This window comes from Ochotona princeps, chromosome 6 (genome assembly GCF_030435755.1).
Source record: "Ochotona princeps isolate mOchPri1 chromosome 6, mOchPri1.hap1, whole genome shotgun sequence".
NCBI classification, from domain to species: Eukaryota; Metazoa; Chordata; class Mammalia; order Lagomorpha; family Ochotonidae; genus Ochotona; species Ochotona princeps.
Window position 1 is genome coordinate 17,426,798 of NC_080837.1, and position 14,249 is coordinate 17,441,046.

At 40.7% G+C, this 14,249-nt stretch overlaps 1 protein-coding gene across 5 annotated transcripts in view; it reads left to right on the forward strand.

Annotated features, from left to right (window-relative positions):
* Nucleotides 1-14,249, forward strand: part of CSNK1G1 (casein kinase 1 gamma 1) — a 131,147-nt gene that overhangs the window by 77,238 nt on the left and 39,660 nt on the right. For all 5 annotated transcript variants that reach the window (XR_009245589.1, XM_058665686.1, XM_058665689.1 and 2 more), the window contains exon 5: nucleotides 13,471-13,622. Coding sequence is in view for 4 of the 5 variants with exons in the window: in XM_058665686.1 (XP_058521669.1) it covers nucleotides 13,471-13,622 (152 nt within the window). In the remaining variant the exon portion in view is untranslated. The remainder of the gene's footprint in view (nucleotides 1-13,470; nucleotides 13,623-14,249) is intronic.

The window sequence follows — 14,249 nt, forward strand, 5'->3', positions numbered from 1 at the left end:
CAGCACATTTTAGAATTTTGAATGGTCCTGGGGAAGTGACTGGGCCAAATGAAAAGATTTCTGTCATCCCTTCTAAACAGGACCTCCAAGGCAGGCTAATTTTTTCAATTGGGAGCCAAAATAATCCCATTAACTTGTTATACGGGATTGAAATCTTATTGCTGAATTCATATTCTCCCTACATATGGAACATTGCAATTTCCTGAAATTTCAGCATTCTCTGTCTACTGAAAATGGAGAGTAAATGGGGGCAGCATTGGAGGAAAAAGGATTATACAAAAATGCCTTTCACTTGAGGCAACAAGGACAAACTGGAGATTCTGAGACTGTCCCTGCCCTCAGTGGGAGTAGGATGGCTCTTTGCAAAGATTACACCTATGCACTGCTATTTTTTTTTTTAAATCTTAGGTATGGTCTTTATTCACTTGTGTACTGTACAAATATTAGAATTTCCTTTTGCACCAGAAAATATGAAAGTAATCTTTGTGGGAATTCATTTGTCACTGTAAATTTTTCTAAATCCCTGCAAATGACTCCGAAATTAAGGCAAATGAATAAATGGGAACTGTGGCGAGGCTATGGGACAGCAGGAAGTTGAGCCAATCCTCAGAGACCTAACCACCCAGACTTAGCAAGAATTAGCTCCCCTTTGTTATTAGCACCCTCACCTGCTAGCTCTCAGTGCTCAGGGCCCAGCAGAAAGGGACCAATGCATGTAAAAAAGGATGTGCGCGTTCAGTGAACCAGAAGCAGCAAAGAAAGGTTGCAGTGATGCTGACAGGTATCCAGCTTCACCCATGTTTCCTCCTTGTAAGAGCGAGACTTGCAGGATCCAGACAGAGGGGCTGGACACACTGCCTTGACAAGAGGAGGCAGTCAGGCCTGTGCCATTGTGTAGCAATGGAACCTGGGCTGGTGAAACCTCCAGAAAAAGAAGAGGCATCTAACTCCATTGTGGTAGGACAGAGACCCTCTGTCTTGCTCTGGAGCACAATACAAATGCCACGCACTGCTATTTTGGTAATGTTGCACTTTTTTTTATTATATTTTTATTGGAAAGGCAGATATACACAGAGGAAGAGAGACAGAGAGGAAGATCTTCCGTCCGATGACTCACTCTCCAAGCAGCTGCAATGGCTGGAGCTGAGTTGATCTGAAGCCAGGAGCCAGGAACCTCCTCTGGGTCTCCCACACGGGTCAGGGTTCCAATGCTTTGGACCATCCCTGTCCTTAACTGCCTTCCCAGGCCACAGGCAGGGAGCTGGATGGGAAATGGGGCTGCCGAGATTAGAACTGGCGCCCATATGGGATCCTGGTGCTTTCAAGGCGAGGACTTTAACTGCTACACTATCACACCGGGCCATAATGTAGCTCTTAACTGAGCTTCCTAAAGCAGTGACACTGGACATAGAGTGGGTTACTGTCATAATCTGGGCACAATAGTTTTTTCAATTTAACTTTTCCTTTGCCTTTAATTTTTTTATAATCAACAGCTAAAAAATAAAATCTATTTAAGATGTGTAACATTAATTTTTTAGAAAGATTTATTTGAAAGCCAGTGTTACACAGAGGGACACAGATGTTCCATCCATTAATTGTCGCCTCGTATGACTGCAACAGTCAGGAGCCCAGAGCTTCATTCACATCTCCCAGATAGGTACATCATCTTCCACTGCTTTCTCAGGTGCGTTAATAGGGCGATAAATCAAAAGTGGAGCAGCTGGGACTTGAATAGATACCCACATGAGATGCCAACATTGCATGCAATGGCTTAACCTGCTGCATCACAGCACCAGGCCCACAACATGAATTTTTGAGGTCCATTGTGAAGTGACAACTGCATTTTTTTAATGTTTATTTTTGTCCACTTGAAAGGGAGAGCAAGAGCAAGAGATTTTTTTCATCCAAGGGCTCACTTCCTCATATATATATACAGGGCTCAACCAGACCAAAGCCAGGAATGTGGAACTCCATCCTGGTTTCCTGTAAAGATGAAAGGGGCCCAAATACTTAAGGTGTCATCTACTGTCCCCTAGGATTCGTTAGCAGGAAGTGCATTGGAAACATCAGCTTAACTGGCTTTGCCACAATGCTGGCCCCATACTTGGGCTTTTTAACAGCCATTTCACATACGTGCCTTTTATAATTTTATGAAATTATACTCAAGTGAAACTACAAATCTTTTTTTTTTAATTATTATTGTTTTGTATTGAAAGGCAGAGAAAGAAAGATCTTCCATCTATTGGTTCACTCCACAAATATGTGCAGCAGCTGGGACTGTACCGGCCCAAAGTATGAAACTTAGTGTATATCTCCCACATATGGGTGACAGCACCTCTAGTACTTGAATACCTGTTGCTGCCTGGGGCATGTATTACAGGAAGGTAAAATTGGAAACAGCCAGGACTCAAATGCAAGTGCTCAGACCTGCCACATACCAAGTAATGTCTTAACCTTTGCAATAAATTGCTACCCTCTGTATCTTTTTTTTTTATATAAGTTGACATTGATCAAGGCCTTTTGCATTTTGTGGTTATATAATTAATTTTGAGCAGTCAGACTTCTGCAATGTCATCTTATTTTGACCTTTCAAAATTGGATTTTGCGATTTTTTTCTATTCTTATTTTGTTATCCTATTGATAATTATATGTTGATTATTTTTTTAATGTTGTAATTGTATGTTTGTCCTTTATCTCAATAAAATTATAATAAGCTCCTTGGAAGTAAGGCTGTACCTTTTTTTTTTTTTCTTTTGTATCTTTAGTTTTCTCTCAGGGGCCAACGTAGTTCTGTAACATAGTAAGCAGTCAGTAAATGACTGATAGCAGAAAAAAGTTCGAAAAATTTAATAAGCTTGCCTTTTTGGTTTTTACTAATTTAAAATATTTCTTGAGGATGACTCCAGAAAAAATTTATTTCGAAATTAGATCATAAATTTGACAAGAAATTAGACAAGAACTCACCACAGCTCACTGTAAGTGTGAGCAAGAACGTTTGAACGTGTTGTTTACAAGCACCACTCTTCCTTTGTTCCCCCGGAGAAAGTTCACAGCCTTAGATGAGATTCATCAGTAGTTAACGTTTTGGCAGCCAGGGCACATATGCCATTCTCTGCAGACCAAGGTGGTATTGCAGAATTATGAACAGACCACCTTGAGGAAAATACACAGAAGGGCTAGCACAATGTAGTCGGTGTTTTTACTCACTGGTGCTTTGCTTCTATTTATTAATCACTGGCTAGTTATTTATGTAATATTTGAGTATTCTGACAAGAAAGACTTCAAATTAAAGAGCCTGTTGTGGTTTCGGTTCATAGAATGAATTAATCAGTGCTTAACATATGAGATCCTTGGGAGAGGAACCAATGAGTACTGTGATGTTATGGGTTAATCTGTACGTAGTAAAGACAACCCGTATGGGCAGTGGTTCGAGACCTGATAGCCGCACTTCTGATTAAGCTCCCTGCAAACATGCATAAAGCAGCAATGCAAGATGGCCCAAGTGCTTGGACTCTTGAACTCACATTGAAAACCCAGAAGAACCCCCTGGCTCTTATTTTCAGTCTTGACTCAGCCTTGGTTTGTGTGACCATTTGTAGAGAGAGCTAGCATATTAAGACAGATATCTTTCTGTCTCTCTGTCTTTCTCTAACTCTGGCTTTCAAAGAAATAACTTTTAAAAAGAAATTAAATCAATAGTATGTGTCAGGCAGTTTCCTGGTTTGCCTATGCCCATATTGGAATACCCGGATTCACGTCCTAGCTCCCATCCGATTCCAATTTACTGATAATGAGCATTCTAGGAGGCAGCAGGTGATGTACTTTTGGCTTTGTACTGGCCCAACCTGGCTGTTGGAGGCATTTTTTGTGCTGCTATAAATGTAGAACAATTTTCATTTGAGCATTCTCCATCCATAGTGGCTGCACTAGCCTACACTCCCACCAGCAGTGAAGTAAGGTACCTTTTCCCTCACATCCAGGCCAGCAGCTATTGTTAGTTTTTTGAATGTAGGCTGTTCTCACTGGAGTTGGGTGAAACCTCAGTGCGGTTTTATTTTCATTTCCCTAATAGCAAGAGAGCCTGAGCACCTTTTTTTTTAATGTCTGTTAGCCACTTTAACTTGTTCTTTTGAAAAATGCCTGCTTATTTCCTTTGCCCATTTCTTAACAGGATTGTTAGTTTTGCTGTTGTTGAGTTTCTGAAGCTCTTTGTAAATCCTGGATATTAGTTCCTTATCTGTTGTGTAGTGTACAAAGTTTTTCTCCCATTCTGTTGTTTGCCTCTTTGCTTGTTGAGCATTTCCTTTGCTGTACAGATCTTCTTAGTTTCATGTACTCCCGTTTGTTTGTTTTGGCTCTGACTGCCTGTTGCAGGAATTTTTGTGGAGTGCAACATCAGATGGAAGATCTCTGGTGTTTGAATAAGTAAATGAGATAAATTTCTAAAATCAATCAGTAAATGAAAAAGAATTTCAATACCTGATATCTTACTATAAGAATTGATAAGGGAGAATAGCAAGGAGCTTGGAAACTGAGAAGAAACATCTTAATCTTCCTGTTAGCTGTTTTTTCCTTTGTATGGAGAGAGGGAAGAAGAGACAGAGAGAGGACCTCACTGGACTGTTTCACTCCCCTAGAGGCTGCAGCGGCCAGAGCTGAGCTGATCTGAAGCCAAGCAGCGGCCAGAGCTGAGCTGATCTGAAGCCAAGAGTTTCCTTACTATGTCCTACGTGGGTACAGAGGTCCAAGGATTTAGGTCATCTTCCACTGGGTTACCAACCTATTAAGTCTAAAAGGATATTGTCAAAGTAATTAATAAGCATTTCTATATTTTTATCATTCTAGCTCAGCTACATTTCATTTGAATGCTTTTTCTTTCTCTATGTAGACATGTTTCATAGTTTATCTCCGTTTACAGGGAACAACATCTCCATTTTTACTTACCACATTTAAAGTTAAGACTTAAAACATTTCATATTTATTTTATTTATTTGGAAGACTTGTTTAATGCTGCATATTTTTCATGTTTCATGGATGGAGAATGCTCTTAGAACATAATTTTAAGCACCCATTTCATGTCACCAAACATTTAGATTGTTTTAAAAATGTTTTCTTCTGTTAGTTTCTAGTAATTTGATATTGTAACTTAAAACTTTTTATATGTTCTTTCATCTAGTCTATGTGTATGATGATAATGATTTTTAAATGTTTTAACAGCTGTAGAATTAGAGATGTACTTTGATGCTTCTAAGTAACAGTTGAAAGAAAATGGCAAGATACATTTTGGCTTTATATGACAGTTTGAAGAGTGTGAAAATATCCTAAAAATGTGACAGAATGGAACTAAGTAAAACACGTGATGAGTTTATGCTCTGGTTTTAAATAGAAGTTAGCTGTATGTGGAAGAAGGCAGTAGTGTGTATTTTTAGAAACACACACATATACAACTCCCATCCTATTTGTAATCACTGTAAAGAATTGTTTTATTCTTTTCCTTACTTAATGAGAAGTCTAGAGTTTTAAATTTTCTCAGGCTAATCCTCAGTGTTTTTTTGTAGTTTTGTTTCATTCCTTATATCACTGTATTTTGATTTTCCGAGGCACAGAGGGCTTTGACATTCACTGCAGTTGTGCTCGTTTCAGATGTCATTTCCATAGACTGCTCTGAGTACACGAGATTAGGAGTCAGGTCTTGAAAGATTTAACTCTGGGTCCCCTGGAGTCTACTTGTCCACCTAGTAGCTTCCTTCAGTTTTGGTTTGGTTCAGTAGCTCAGCTTATTCAGAAGAGAGCATGGTTTAAGCATAGTAAACAAAGATTACAAGCTTTGTATTCAGCAGAGAAAACCAACTTTCGTATTTTCTTGTCATTTCCTTCTATCATCAGAGTATGTTAATTGTATTGTACTCATATGTATTGTACTCACCATCAGCAAGTTTCTTATTAATTTCCCTTTATAGGGATGTCTTTAGGTTTCCTTGAAATTGTAGGATCTTTTACTTAGGAAGGTACATATATTGTCAATATAAAAATTGCCCAGTCCACAAATATTTTATCTGGCATACCTCCCCCTCTTGCTTGTATTCTGCAATATAAAAACCAGAACTGGGCAGGTGACAGATTTTGGGAAAGGTTTCACAAGAGCTAGTGACCTAAACAGACTCATAATAGGACATTATAGAGATGAAGATTTGTAGCTGGATGTGGGCTTGTCACATGATAAGAGCCTTGTATATGTGTGGTAATCAAATTTTGAAAAAAGAATTAACCGGGCCTGGTGCAGTAGCCTAGTGGCTAAAGTCCTTGCCTTGAATGTGCCGGGATCCCATGTGGTTGCTGGTTCATGTCCTGGTAGGCCCGCTTCCCATCCAGCTCCATGCCTGTGACCTGTGAAAGCAGTAGAGGACGGCTCAAAGCCTTGGGACCCTGTACCTGCATGGGAGACCTGGAAGAAACTCCTGGCTCCTGGCTTCAGATCGACTCAGGTCTGGCAGTTGTGGCCACTTTTGGAGTGAATCATCGGATGGAAGATCTTCCTCTCTGTCTCTCCTCTTCTTTATATATCTGATTTTCCGATAAAAATAAATATCATTTAAAAAGTGAGTAAACCAGAGCCAGGCATTCAACGGAAGTGGAGGGAGAGAAGGAGGAAGGAATGAATCAGCAAGAGCAGGAACAAATGAAAAAAGGAGTGGCAGGAAAATAGTACTCTAGATACAAAAATTATAGTACAAGTAGATGAGATATGACAGAGTTTTCTGATTTAGCCTAAAACTGTAAAATTACCTTTATCACTATTATTCAGGCTAGGCGGTTTCTTAGGGACCATGGTTTTGAACAATAGCTGTAACACTTTAGTCCAAGTACTAGTGTGGATTGTAATAGATTCTCTGTACTTCAGTGGGCATTTGGAAAGATTTTACTGTACTAAAAACAAACCACAGTGCTCTTTGCTTCCGGAGCCTGAACGATCCTAAAGGAATTGTGAAACTCATCATGCTCTTGTTGAACACTTTTGTTCCTCTTGTACCCAGCAACCTGCCTGGGAGCAGCAGTCAAGGGCTCTGGAAATCAGCATCACGTAAGTGATCTAAGCCAGGCTTCCATGTCCTGGCTCTGCAGCAGCAATTCTAATCTGCTAATGATTATTCTGCTTTAGCTTAGTAAACAAACATATGATACTAACCCTCAGAGAAGTGGCAGCAAAATCTTTATTGAAGCTTCAAAAACAGAAAAGCCACATAGAAGTCCTCTTGGCCAGAGAGCGTAAGTGAACTTGTTTAATACCCCAGTGGACACTTTTTAGTATTGTATCATTTTTGAACACAGAAAAGTTTACTAATGCTGTAGGCAAACCCAAACCAGCAGTGTGTGTTTTTTGTTGTTGTTGTTTTAAGATTTATTTATTTTTATTGGAAAGACAGATATGCAGAGAGAAGGAGAGATAGGAAGATTTTCTGTCTGCTGATTCACTCCCCAAGCAGCTGCAATGGCTGGAACTGAGCCAATCCAAAGCCAGGAGCCAGGAGTTTCTTCCTGGTCTCCCATTTGGGTGCAGAGTCCCAAGGCTTTGGGCCATCCTCAGCTGCTTTTCCAGGCCACAAGCAGGGAGCTGGATGGGAAGTAGGGCTGCCAGGATTAGAACCAGTGCCCATATGGAATCCCAGCACGTTCAAGGCAAGGGCTTTAGTTGTCATGCTATCTTACCAGGCCCACCAGCAGTGTGTTTTTCTGCATTATTTTTATATGAGGTTTCCTTCCATCTTGTGTCTTGGGACCAGCACCCATTATGCTTTAATTGTGAAAGATGATAATGAGAGCTTTATTTTGTTTTTACATTTATTTATAATCTACTTGATACAATAAAGAGAGAAGCTGGTTGGACTCTATGTTTAGTTTATTGCTTGCAAAGAGGGACTCTCAACTGTACTTGATCAGTGGATATGCAACAAGGTGGAACATTCCACATGGGGGGAGGGTGGGGGGAGAGGTGGGGTGATTCCCAGTTCCAACGAAACTGTATCACATAATACAATGTAATCAATGAATAAAAAAAAAAAATAAAATTAAATTAAAAAAGAGAGAAGCTGGGGGCTTCCGTCTACTGGTTCACTCTGCAAGTGCTCTCAACAGCTACAGCTGGGCCAGACCCACACCAAAAGTTCAAAACTTCACAAGTGGCAGGGGTCCAAGCACTTTCCATCATATACTGCCTTCCAAGCATTTGAGCAAGAAGCTGCGTTGGAAGCTCAAGTGCCAGGATATGAACCAGCACTCTGCTGTGGGCAGAGGATGTTTAACGTGTGGCTTAACCCAAGTGGTACCTTAACTCCCTGCACCACTGGGGCCCAGAAACTAATTTCCAGTGGTGTGTGAGATTTCCTGTTTCACATTGTGCTGTCAAGTTTCATGACTTACAGATAGACGTTTGCTTCAGCAGGTAAGATACTGATTAAGATGCTCACAGCCCATAGCTGAGTACCTAGGTTTAGTTGTCATCTTCAGCTCTCAATTCCGTAATGGCTGGAATAGTTGGGTCCCTGTCAGTTACATAGGAAACCTAAGCAGTTCCTGTCACCCAGCTTCATCAACCCCATCCTGACCCATCAGTGGCATTTGAAGAATGAATTAGAAGATGAGAATTTTGTCTGAGTCTGTCTCAGTTCTTTTAAAAAAAAAATATTTTATTTTATTGGAAAGGCCAATGTACAGAGAGAAGGAGAGATAGAGAGGAAGATCTTCCATCTGCTGATTCACTCCCCAAGTGGCTGCAACAGCCGGTGCTGCGCCGATCCAAAGCCAGGAGCCAGGAACTTCTTTCGGGTCTCCCACACAAGTGCAGGGTCCCAAGGCTTTGGGCCGTCCTCAACTGCTTTCCCAGGCCACAAGCAGGGAGCTGGATGGGAAGTGGAGCTGCCGAGATTAACACCTGCACCCATATGGGATCCCAGCGTGTGCAAGGCGACGACCTTAACCATTACACTATCGTGCCGGGCCCTGTCTTGGATACTTTTTAAAAATTTTACCACCACTGAGAGGGAAGCACCTGTTACCTCCAGAATGGCCGTAGGTTTTCTAGTTTTTAAAACTTTTCCCCCAAAATTAATTAATATATTTGTATTGAATGCATATTTCATATCTATACACAACTGAGAAATTTAGAGCTACCAGATGCAAGGTGTTTTCACCCTCTTAAACCTTTACTACATGAAGAAAAAGTATTGGAGCAGGCCTTTGGCAGCTTAATTTACCACTTCAGAGGCTGGTGTCACATACTGGTGTGCTGAATTTGAGTCCTGGCTACTCTACTTCCAATACAGCTTTCTGCTTAATGTGCATCTTGGGAGAGAGTAGGTGGTAATTCAATTTCTTGAGTCCCTGCCACCTGCAAGTGAGACATTTATGAAGGTTTTGTAGACTCCTGGCTTCAGTTTGACCCAGCCATGGCTCTTGCAGGCATTCCAGAATTGCAACCAGTGATTTGAAGATCTTTCTCTCTGTGTCTTGTCTCTCTCTGCCTTTCCAATAAAATGAAACATTTCTTTCCAATAATAAATGTATTGGGCCCAGTGTGGTAGCCTAGCGTCTAAGTCCTCACCCCAAACACACCAGGATACCATATGGGTGCAGGTTCTAATCGATGAGGCCCCACTTCCCATCCAGCTCCCTGCTTGTGGCCTGGGAAAGCAGTCAAGGACGGCCCAAAGCCCTGGGACCCTGCACCCACATGGGAGACCCAGAGGAGGATTCTGGCTCCTAGCTTCAGATTGGCGTAGCTTCGGCCATTGTGGCCTCTTGGGGTGTGAATCAGCAGATGGAAATCTTCCTCTCTATCTCTCCTACTCTCTGTATATGCGACTTTGCAATAAAAATAAATATTTTTAAAAATAAGTATTAAAAGAGCTGATCTGCCTTTTATAATTGCAAATGTGAGGTGTTTCATAACAAAAAGAGTTTGAATCTAGGCAACTATTAAATTAACAGTAACATGGTTCTATATCAGTAGAGGAGCAATGGTAGATCTAAAAGAGAATATAAGGAAGTTTGGGCCCGACGCCATTGCCTAGTGGCTAAAGTCCTCGCCTTGAACGTGCCGGGATCCCATGTGGGCTCCGGTTCTAATCCCGGCAGCACCGCTTCCTGTCCAGCTCCCTGCTTGTGACCTGGGAAAGCAGTTAAGGACGGCCCAGAGCACTGGCTTGGACCCTGCACCCACATGGGAGACCTGGAGGAGGCTTCTGGCTCCTGGCTTTGAATTGGCTCAGCTTCAGTCGTTGCGGTCACTTGGGGAGAGAACCATCAGACGGAAGATCTTCCTGTCTCTCCTGCTCTCTGTATATATGCCTTTCAATAAAAATAAATAAATTTTTTTTTTAAGTGTGATGGGAGAGATTATCAGTTTGTGTGTTTCCAAATTCACCTTTATTGTCCTAAAGTGTTTTGAAAAAATCTTTGTTTGGGCCCGGCGGCGTGGCCTAGCACCTGAAGTCCTCGCCTTGAACTCCCCGGGATCCCATATGGGCGCCGATTCTAATCCCGGCAGCTCCACTTCCCATCCAGCTCCCTGCATGTGGCCTGGGAAAGTAGGAGAGGACGGCCCAATGCTTTGGGAGACCCAGAAGAAGTTCCTGGCTCCTGGCTTCAGATTGGGTCAGCTCCAATCTTTGCAGTCACTTGGGGAGGGCACCATCAGATGGAAGATCTTCCTCTCTGTCTCTCCTCCTCTCTGTGTATCTGACTTTCCAATAAAAATAAAATAGAGCTTTAAAAATAAATACTGATATTAATGGCTTACAAGATTAAATCTGTTTGAAAGGTAATTTAGTTTTTTAAAAAAAGAATGAAATACTGATTGTTAGGGGATGATATGTTCGAATTATAGAAGCTTCAAGGTGATTCTGTTTCAGTTGTCAGCTTAATGTATGTTCAAAAATATCTCTACTTACTGTAAGTAGTACATTAAGGAATCTTTTAGATAACAACTTGGGTGATAAGGAAGCAGTTATCTTTAATTTGTTGTATTTAACCTAAATTAAATGACAAATTGAAAATTATCCATAGAGTTGTAACCTCACATCCTGTTTTTTGCATATGGCCTGCAGAGTTTTCTAGAAATCAGGAGAAATATGCAAGATAATATTTGTGGTGTATCCTACTTTTGGTTTATAAGATATTTAACCTGTAGTTAAGGGACATACAGTGAAATGTGTTGGAAATTTAGTAGAACAAGAAAATTCAGACTTAATTTCTTTCAACTCTTTGTTTCTGTGCAGCTAATCAAATTAGAGCGAGACCTTATTTATGCCGTTTACCAGAAGAACACTTAGGAAACAATTTCTGATGCAGCATAGATTGAAGAACCCAGTTTATATCTGCCTGGACCAATTCTCCCACCCCGTTTTCGTTCTATCATAATTATTTAGAGAAAGTTCCTTGTTTTCCACATGTTAAATTTGTATTGTTGCATTTAAAGCTGTCATTACCACCAGTCTTATCCAAGAGTTATACGACCTAATTTTGATCAAAAATTGCTTAAGCAGAGGAATTGTAATGGCTCTTGTAAAGTGACAGTAAAACCGTTATATTTTTCATTTAAATGCAGTCCAGATGTTAAATGTTACTATATGGCAATCTGACTGAGGGCAGACTTTGGTACCTTCTACGTTGCCCAGTTTGTGGGCAGTTCTCAAAAGTAAGCAGAGAATGGAACTCAAGTGAGCATCTTTTGTACAGGTAGTTCCGATAAATTACAGCTGCATTTTCCTGGAAGTTACCATACTCGGTAGTATGTTTTCTGTGATCTCTAGGAAACATTAGGATTGAGTTCCTAGCTCCTGGCTGTGGTGCTGCCTCCCAAGTGAATTTTTAAAATTGATCAGAACTTTATTGAGAGCTAGTACACTTTGAGAGAGTGACAGCAAAGAGAGAGGAAAGGAAAAACATTTCTATGTAACCACCCCACCCGGTAATTTCTGCCTCTATCTTATTAGTCAGTCCTATCTTTAGGAGAGGCAAAGGTTATAATTGATCATGTTGTTCTTTGCAGTAGCTAGAAGCTCTGTTATTAAGAAGGAAGGAATAGTAATAAGGCTGGCAGCTGACAAGCTGCCACAATCTACTCTAAAGAACATAATATTTTGTTAGGGAAATAAAATTGTAATGACATCAGAAACTTTTGTTGGATATAAGTTTAAAAGATCCCTAAACTCCATTAACCGTATATTGAATTAACAAAGGCAGTAAGTCTCTAGGGTAGAGTGTTCTGCTTTGAATTTCTCAGCAGGACTCATTGGGGAAGCTGTTATGTTCTGCATATTTGAAATAAACTGAAAGATTAGTTCTTCAAACTAACAGAATAAAGATGCTTCAAATCCTGTTTACTTTTGGAGGAGACTCAAAACAACCACAAAGACAATTGAGTGAATAGTGGAGCTAGTTAGAAGCATATTTAGCTGACAAAAGCTAGGAACAGGCACAGGGAAAGAATATGTTCAAGGACGTGTTAAACAAGGTAGACAGTACAATTCACAAAACAAATGGAAAACAGCATAGCACTGAATCACATTGACTCTCAAATTCTCTCCTGGAGAGAAAGCTGAACTAGACATGCGTCACCTCTGTGTCGTCTGTACAAATGGGAAACAGGGAGAGAATGTTGGAGGCAGAAGCAAACAATAAACTACAGCATATACAGCTGTAGACCATAGTATTAACATGTGAGGCAGAAATTGTTCAGCTCTGTGAGACCAGATAATTTTTTAATGTTTAATAGTCTCATTAGTAGCTCTGTTCTCCTGGTAATATAATGCATGTTTATTGAATGACCAGTATTTGTTGATGTACTATGAAAAGAAAATTCATTCACAAAATGCCACTTTGGTGACTGCCTAGATTTTTGCTTCTTAATTGTGAAGTTTGAATCTTGGGGAAACCCAGCCTTGTATTCCTGCCCACCTTTTCCATTCATAATTACTTGTCAGCAGCCAAATGCTAAGTGTCTATTGACTTTGTCATAACTGATAGAAAACTACACAGACTGAAGAGAGCCAGTGGTGCTGACCTGGAGCAAGTCTGCGCCTTTGTGGACCTCATTCCTTCAGTCAGAGTTCTCCTATGGGGCCGCAGTTGTGCAGAGCGCCGTTTGGTTTTGGCAGTAAGCATGAGGAGTGCTAATGAAATCAGCAAAGATCTGTTTAGCCTGGCCTTTGAGCTCATTGAGCCATCCTTGGAATCTTTTATGATATTGCACTTTTGGGCATCCTTCGGAAGGAATAATTCTTAGCCTTTCCTACCCATTATTAGTTCCCCTTGAAGCTATTGCACTCAGTTTAAGTATTTTAACAGCAACTGTGAAAGAAATTGGAAATCTCACAAATTGTACTTCCGTTATATTCTAGTCCTAATGAAGTTGTCTCATTTTGTGTTTTGTGTCTCCTACTTTTTTGTGTCTCCCCCCTCCTCTGCTTTCAGGTGAGGGTCTCCCACAGGTTTATTACTTTGGACCATGTGGGAAGTACAATGCCATGGTGCTGGAGCTGCTTGGCCCTAGCTTGGAGGACTTATTTGACCTCTGTGACCGAACATTTACTTTGAAGACGGTGTTGATGATAGCCATCCAGTTGGTGAGTTGGTATTTCTGTTCTGGGAAAGGAAGAAGCTGTTCTCGCTGTATCTGTGTGAGTCTTTGGGTGATTCACTGGTCCTAGTGACCCCTAATAAAATAGTACTCACATGCTTGATGGCATTCTAGGAAGTTGGCTAGGGCAAAAGGGCTAACTTGGAGAACTCCCTATCTGCAGCTTGTTCTATTTTAAGGTTTGTACCTTGTTACAATACTTTGCCCTTAATTTATGCAGAAGCATATAACTCAGATTAGGGAGAAAGGATGATTAGATAGAGTTGCAGCTAAGCCTTCAGGTTTTTTGGATTTTTCTATAGGTTTTAAGGATATAACTCAAAGTTTTGTTTATCTTCCCTCTCCTCACTGTTAACATCCAAAAAACAGTTGAGGACATAACTCACTGCATTAATGCTCAGAATTGAAATTTGTGTAACCAAGAATTTGCTTTAGTTCTCTGGCCTCCAATTCTCAAAAAAGGCTGAAGAGGCAGTGTGTTGGTATTACACACCAGTACCATCTAATGGAGGAGCAGGACACTTCTTTAAAAAATTTGTCATGGGCCCGGCACCGTGGCCTAGTGGCTAACGTCCTCACCTTGAACACACCAGGATCCTATATGGTCGCTGGC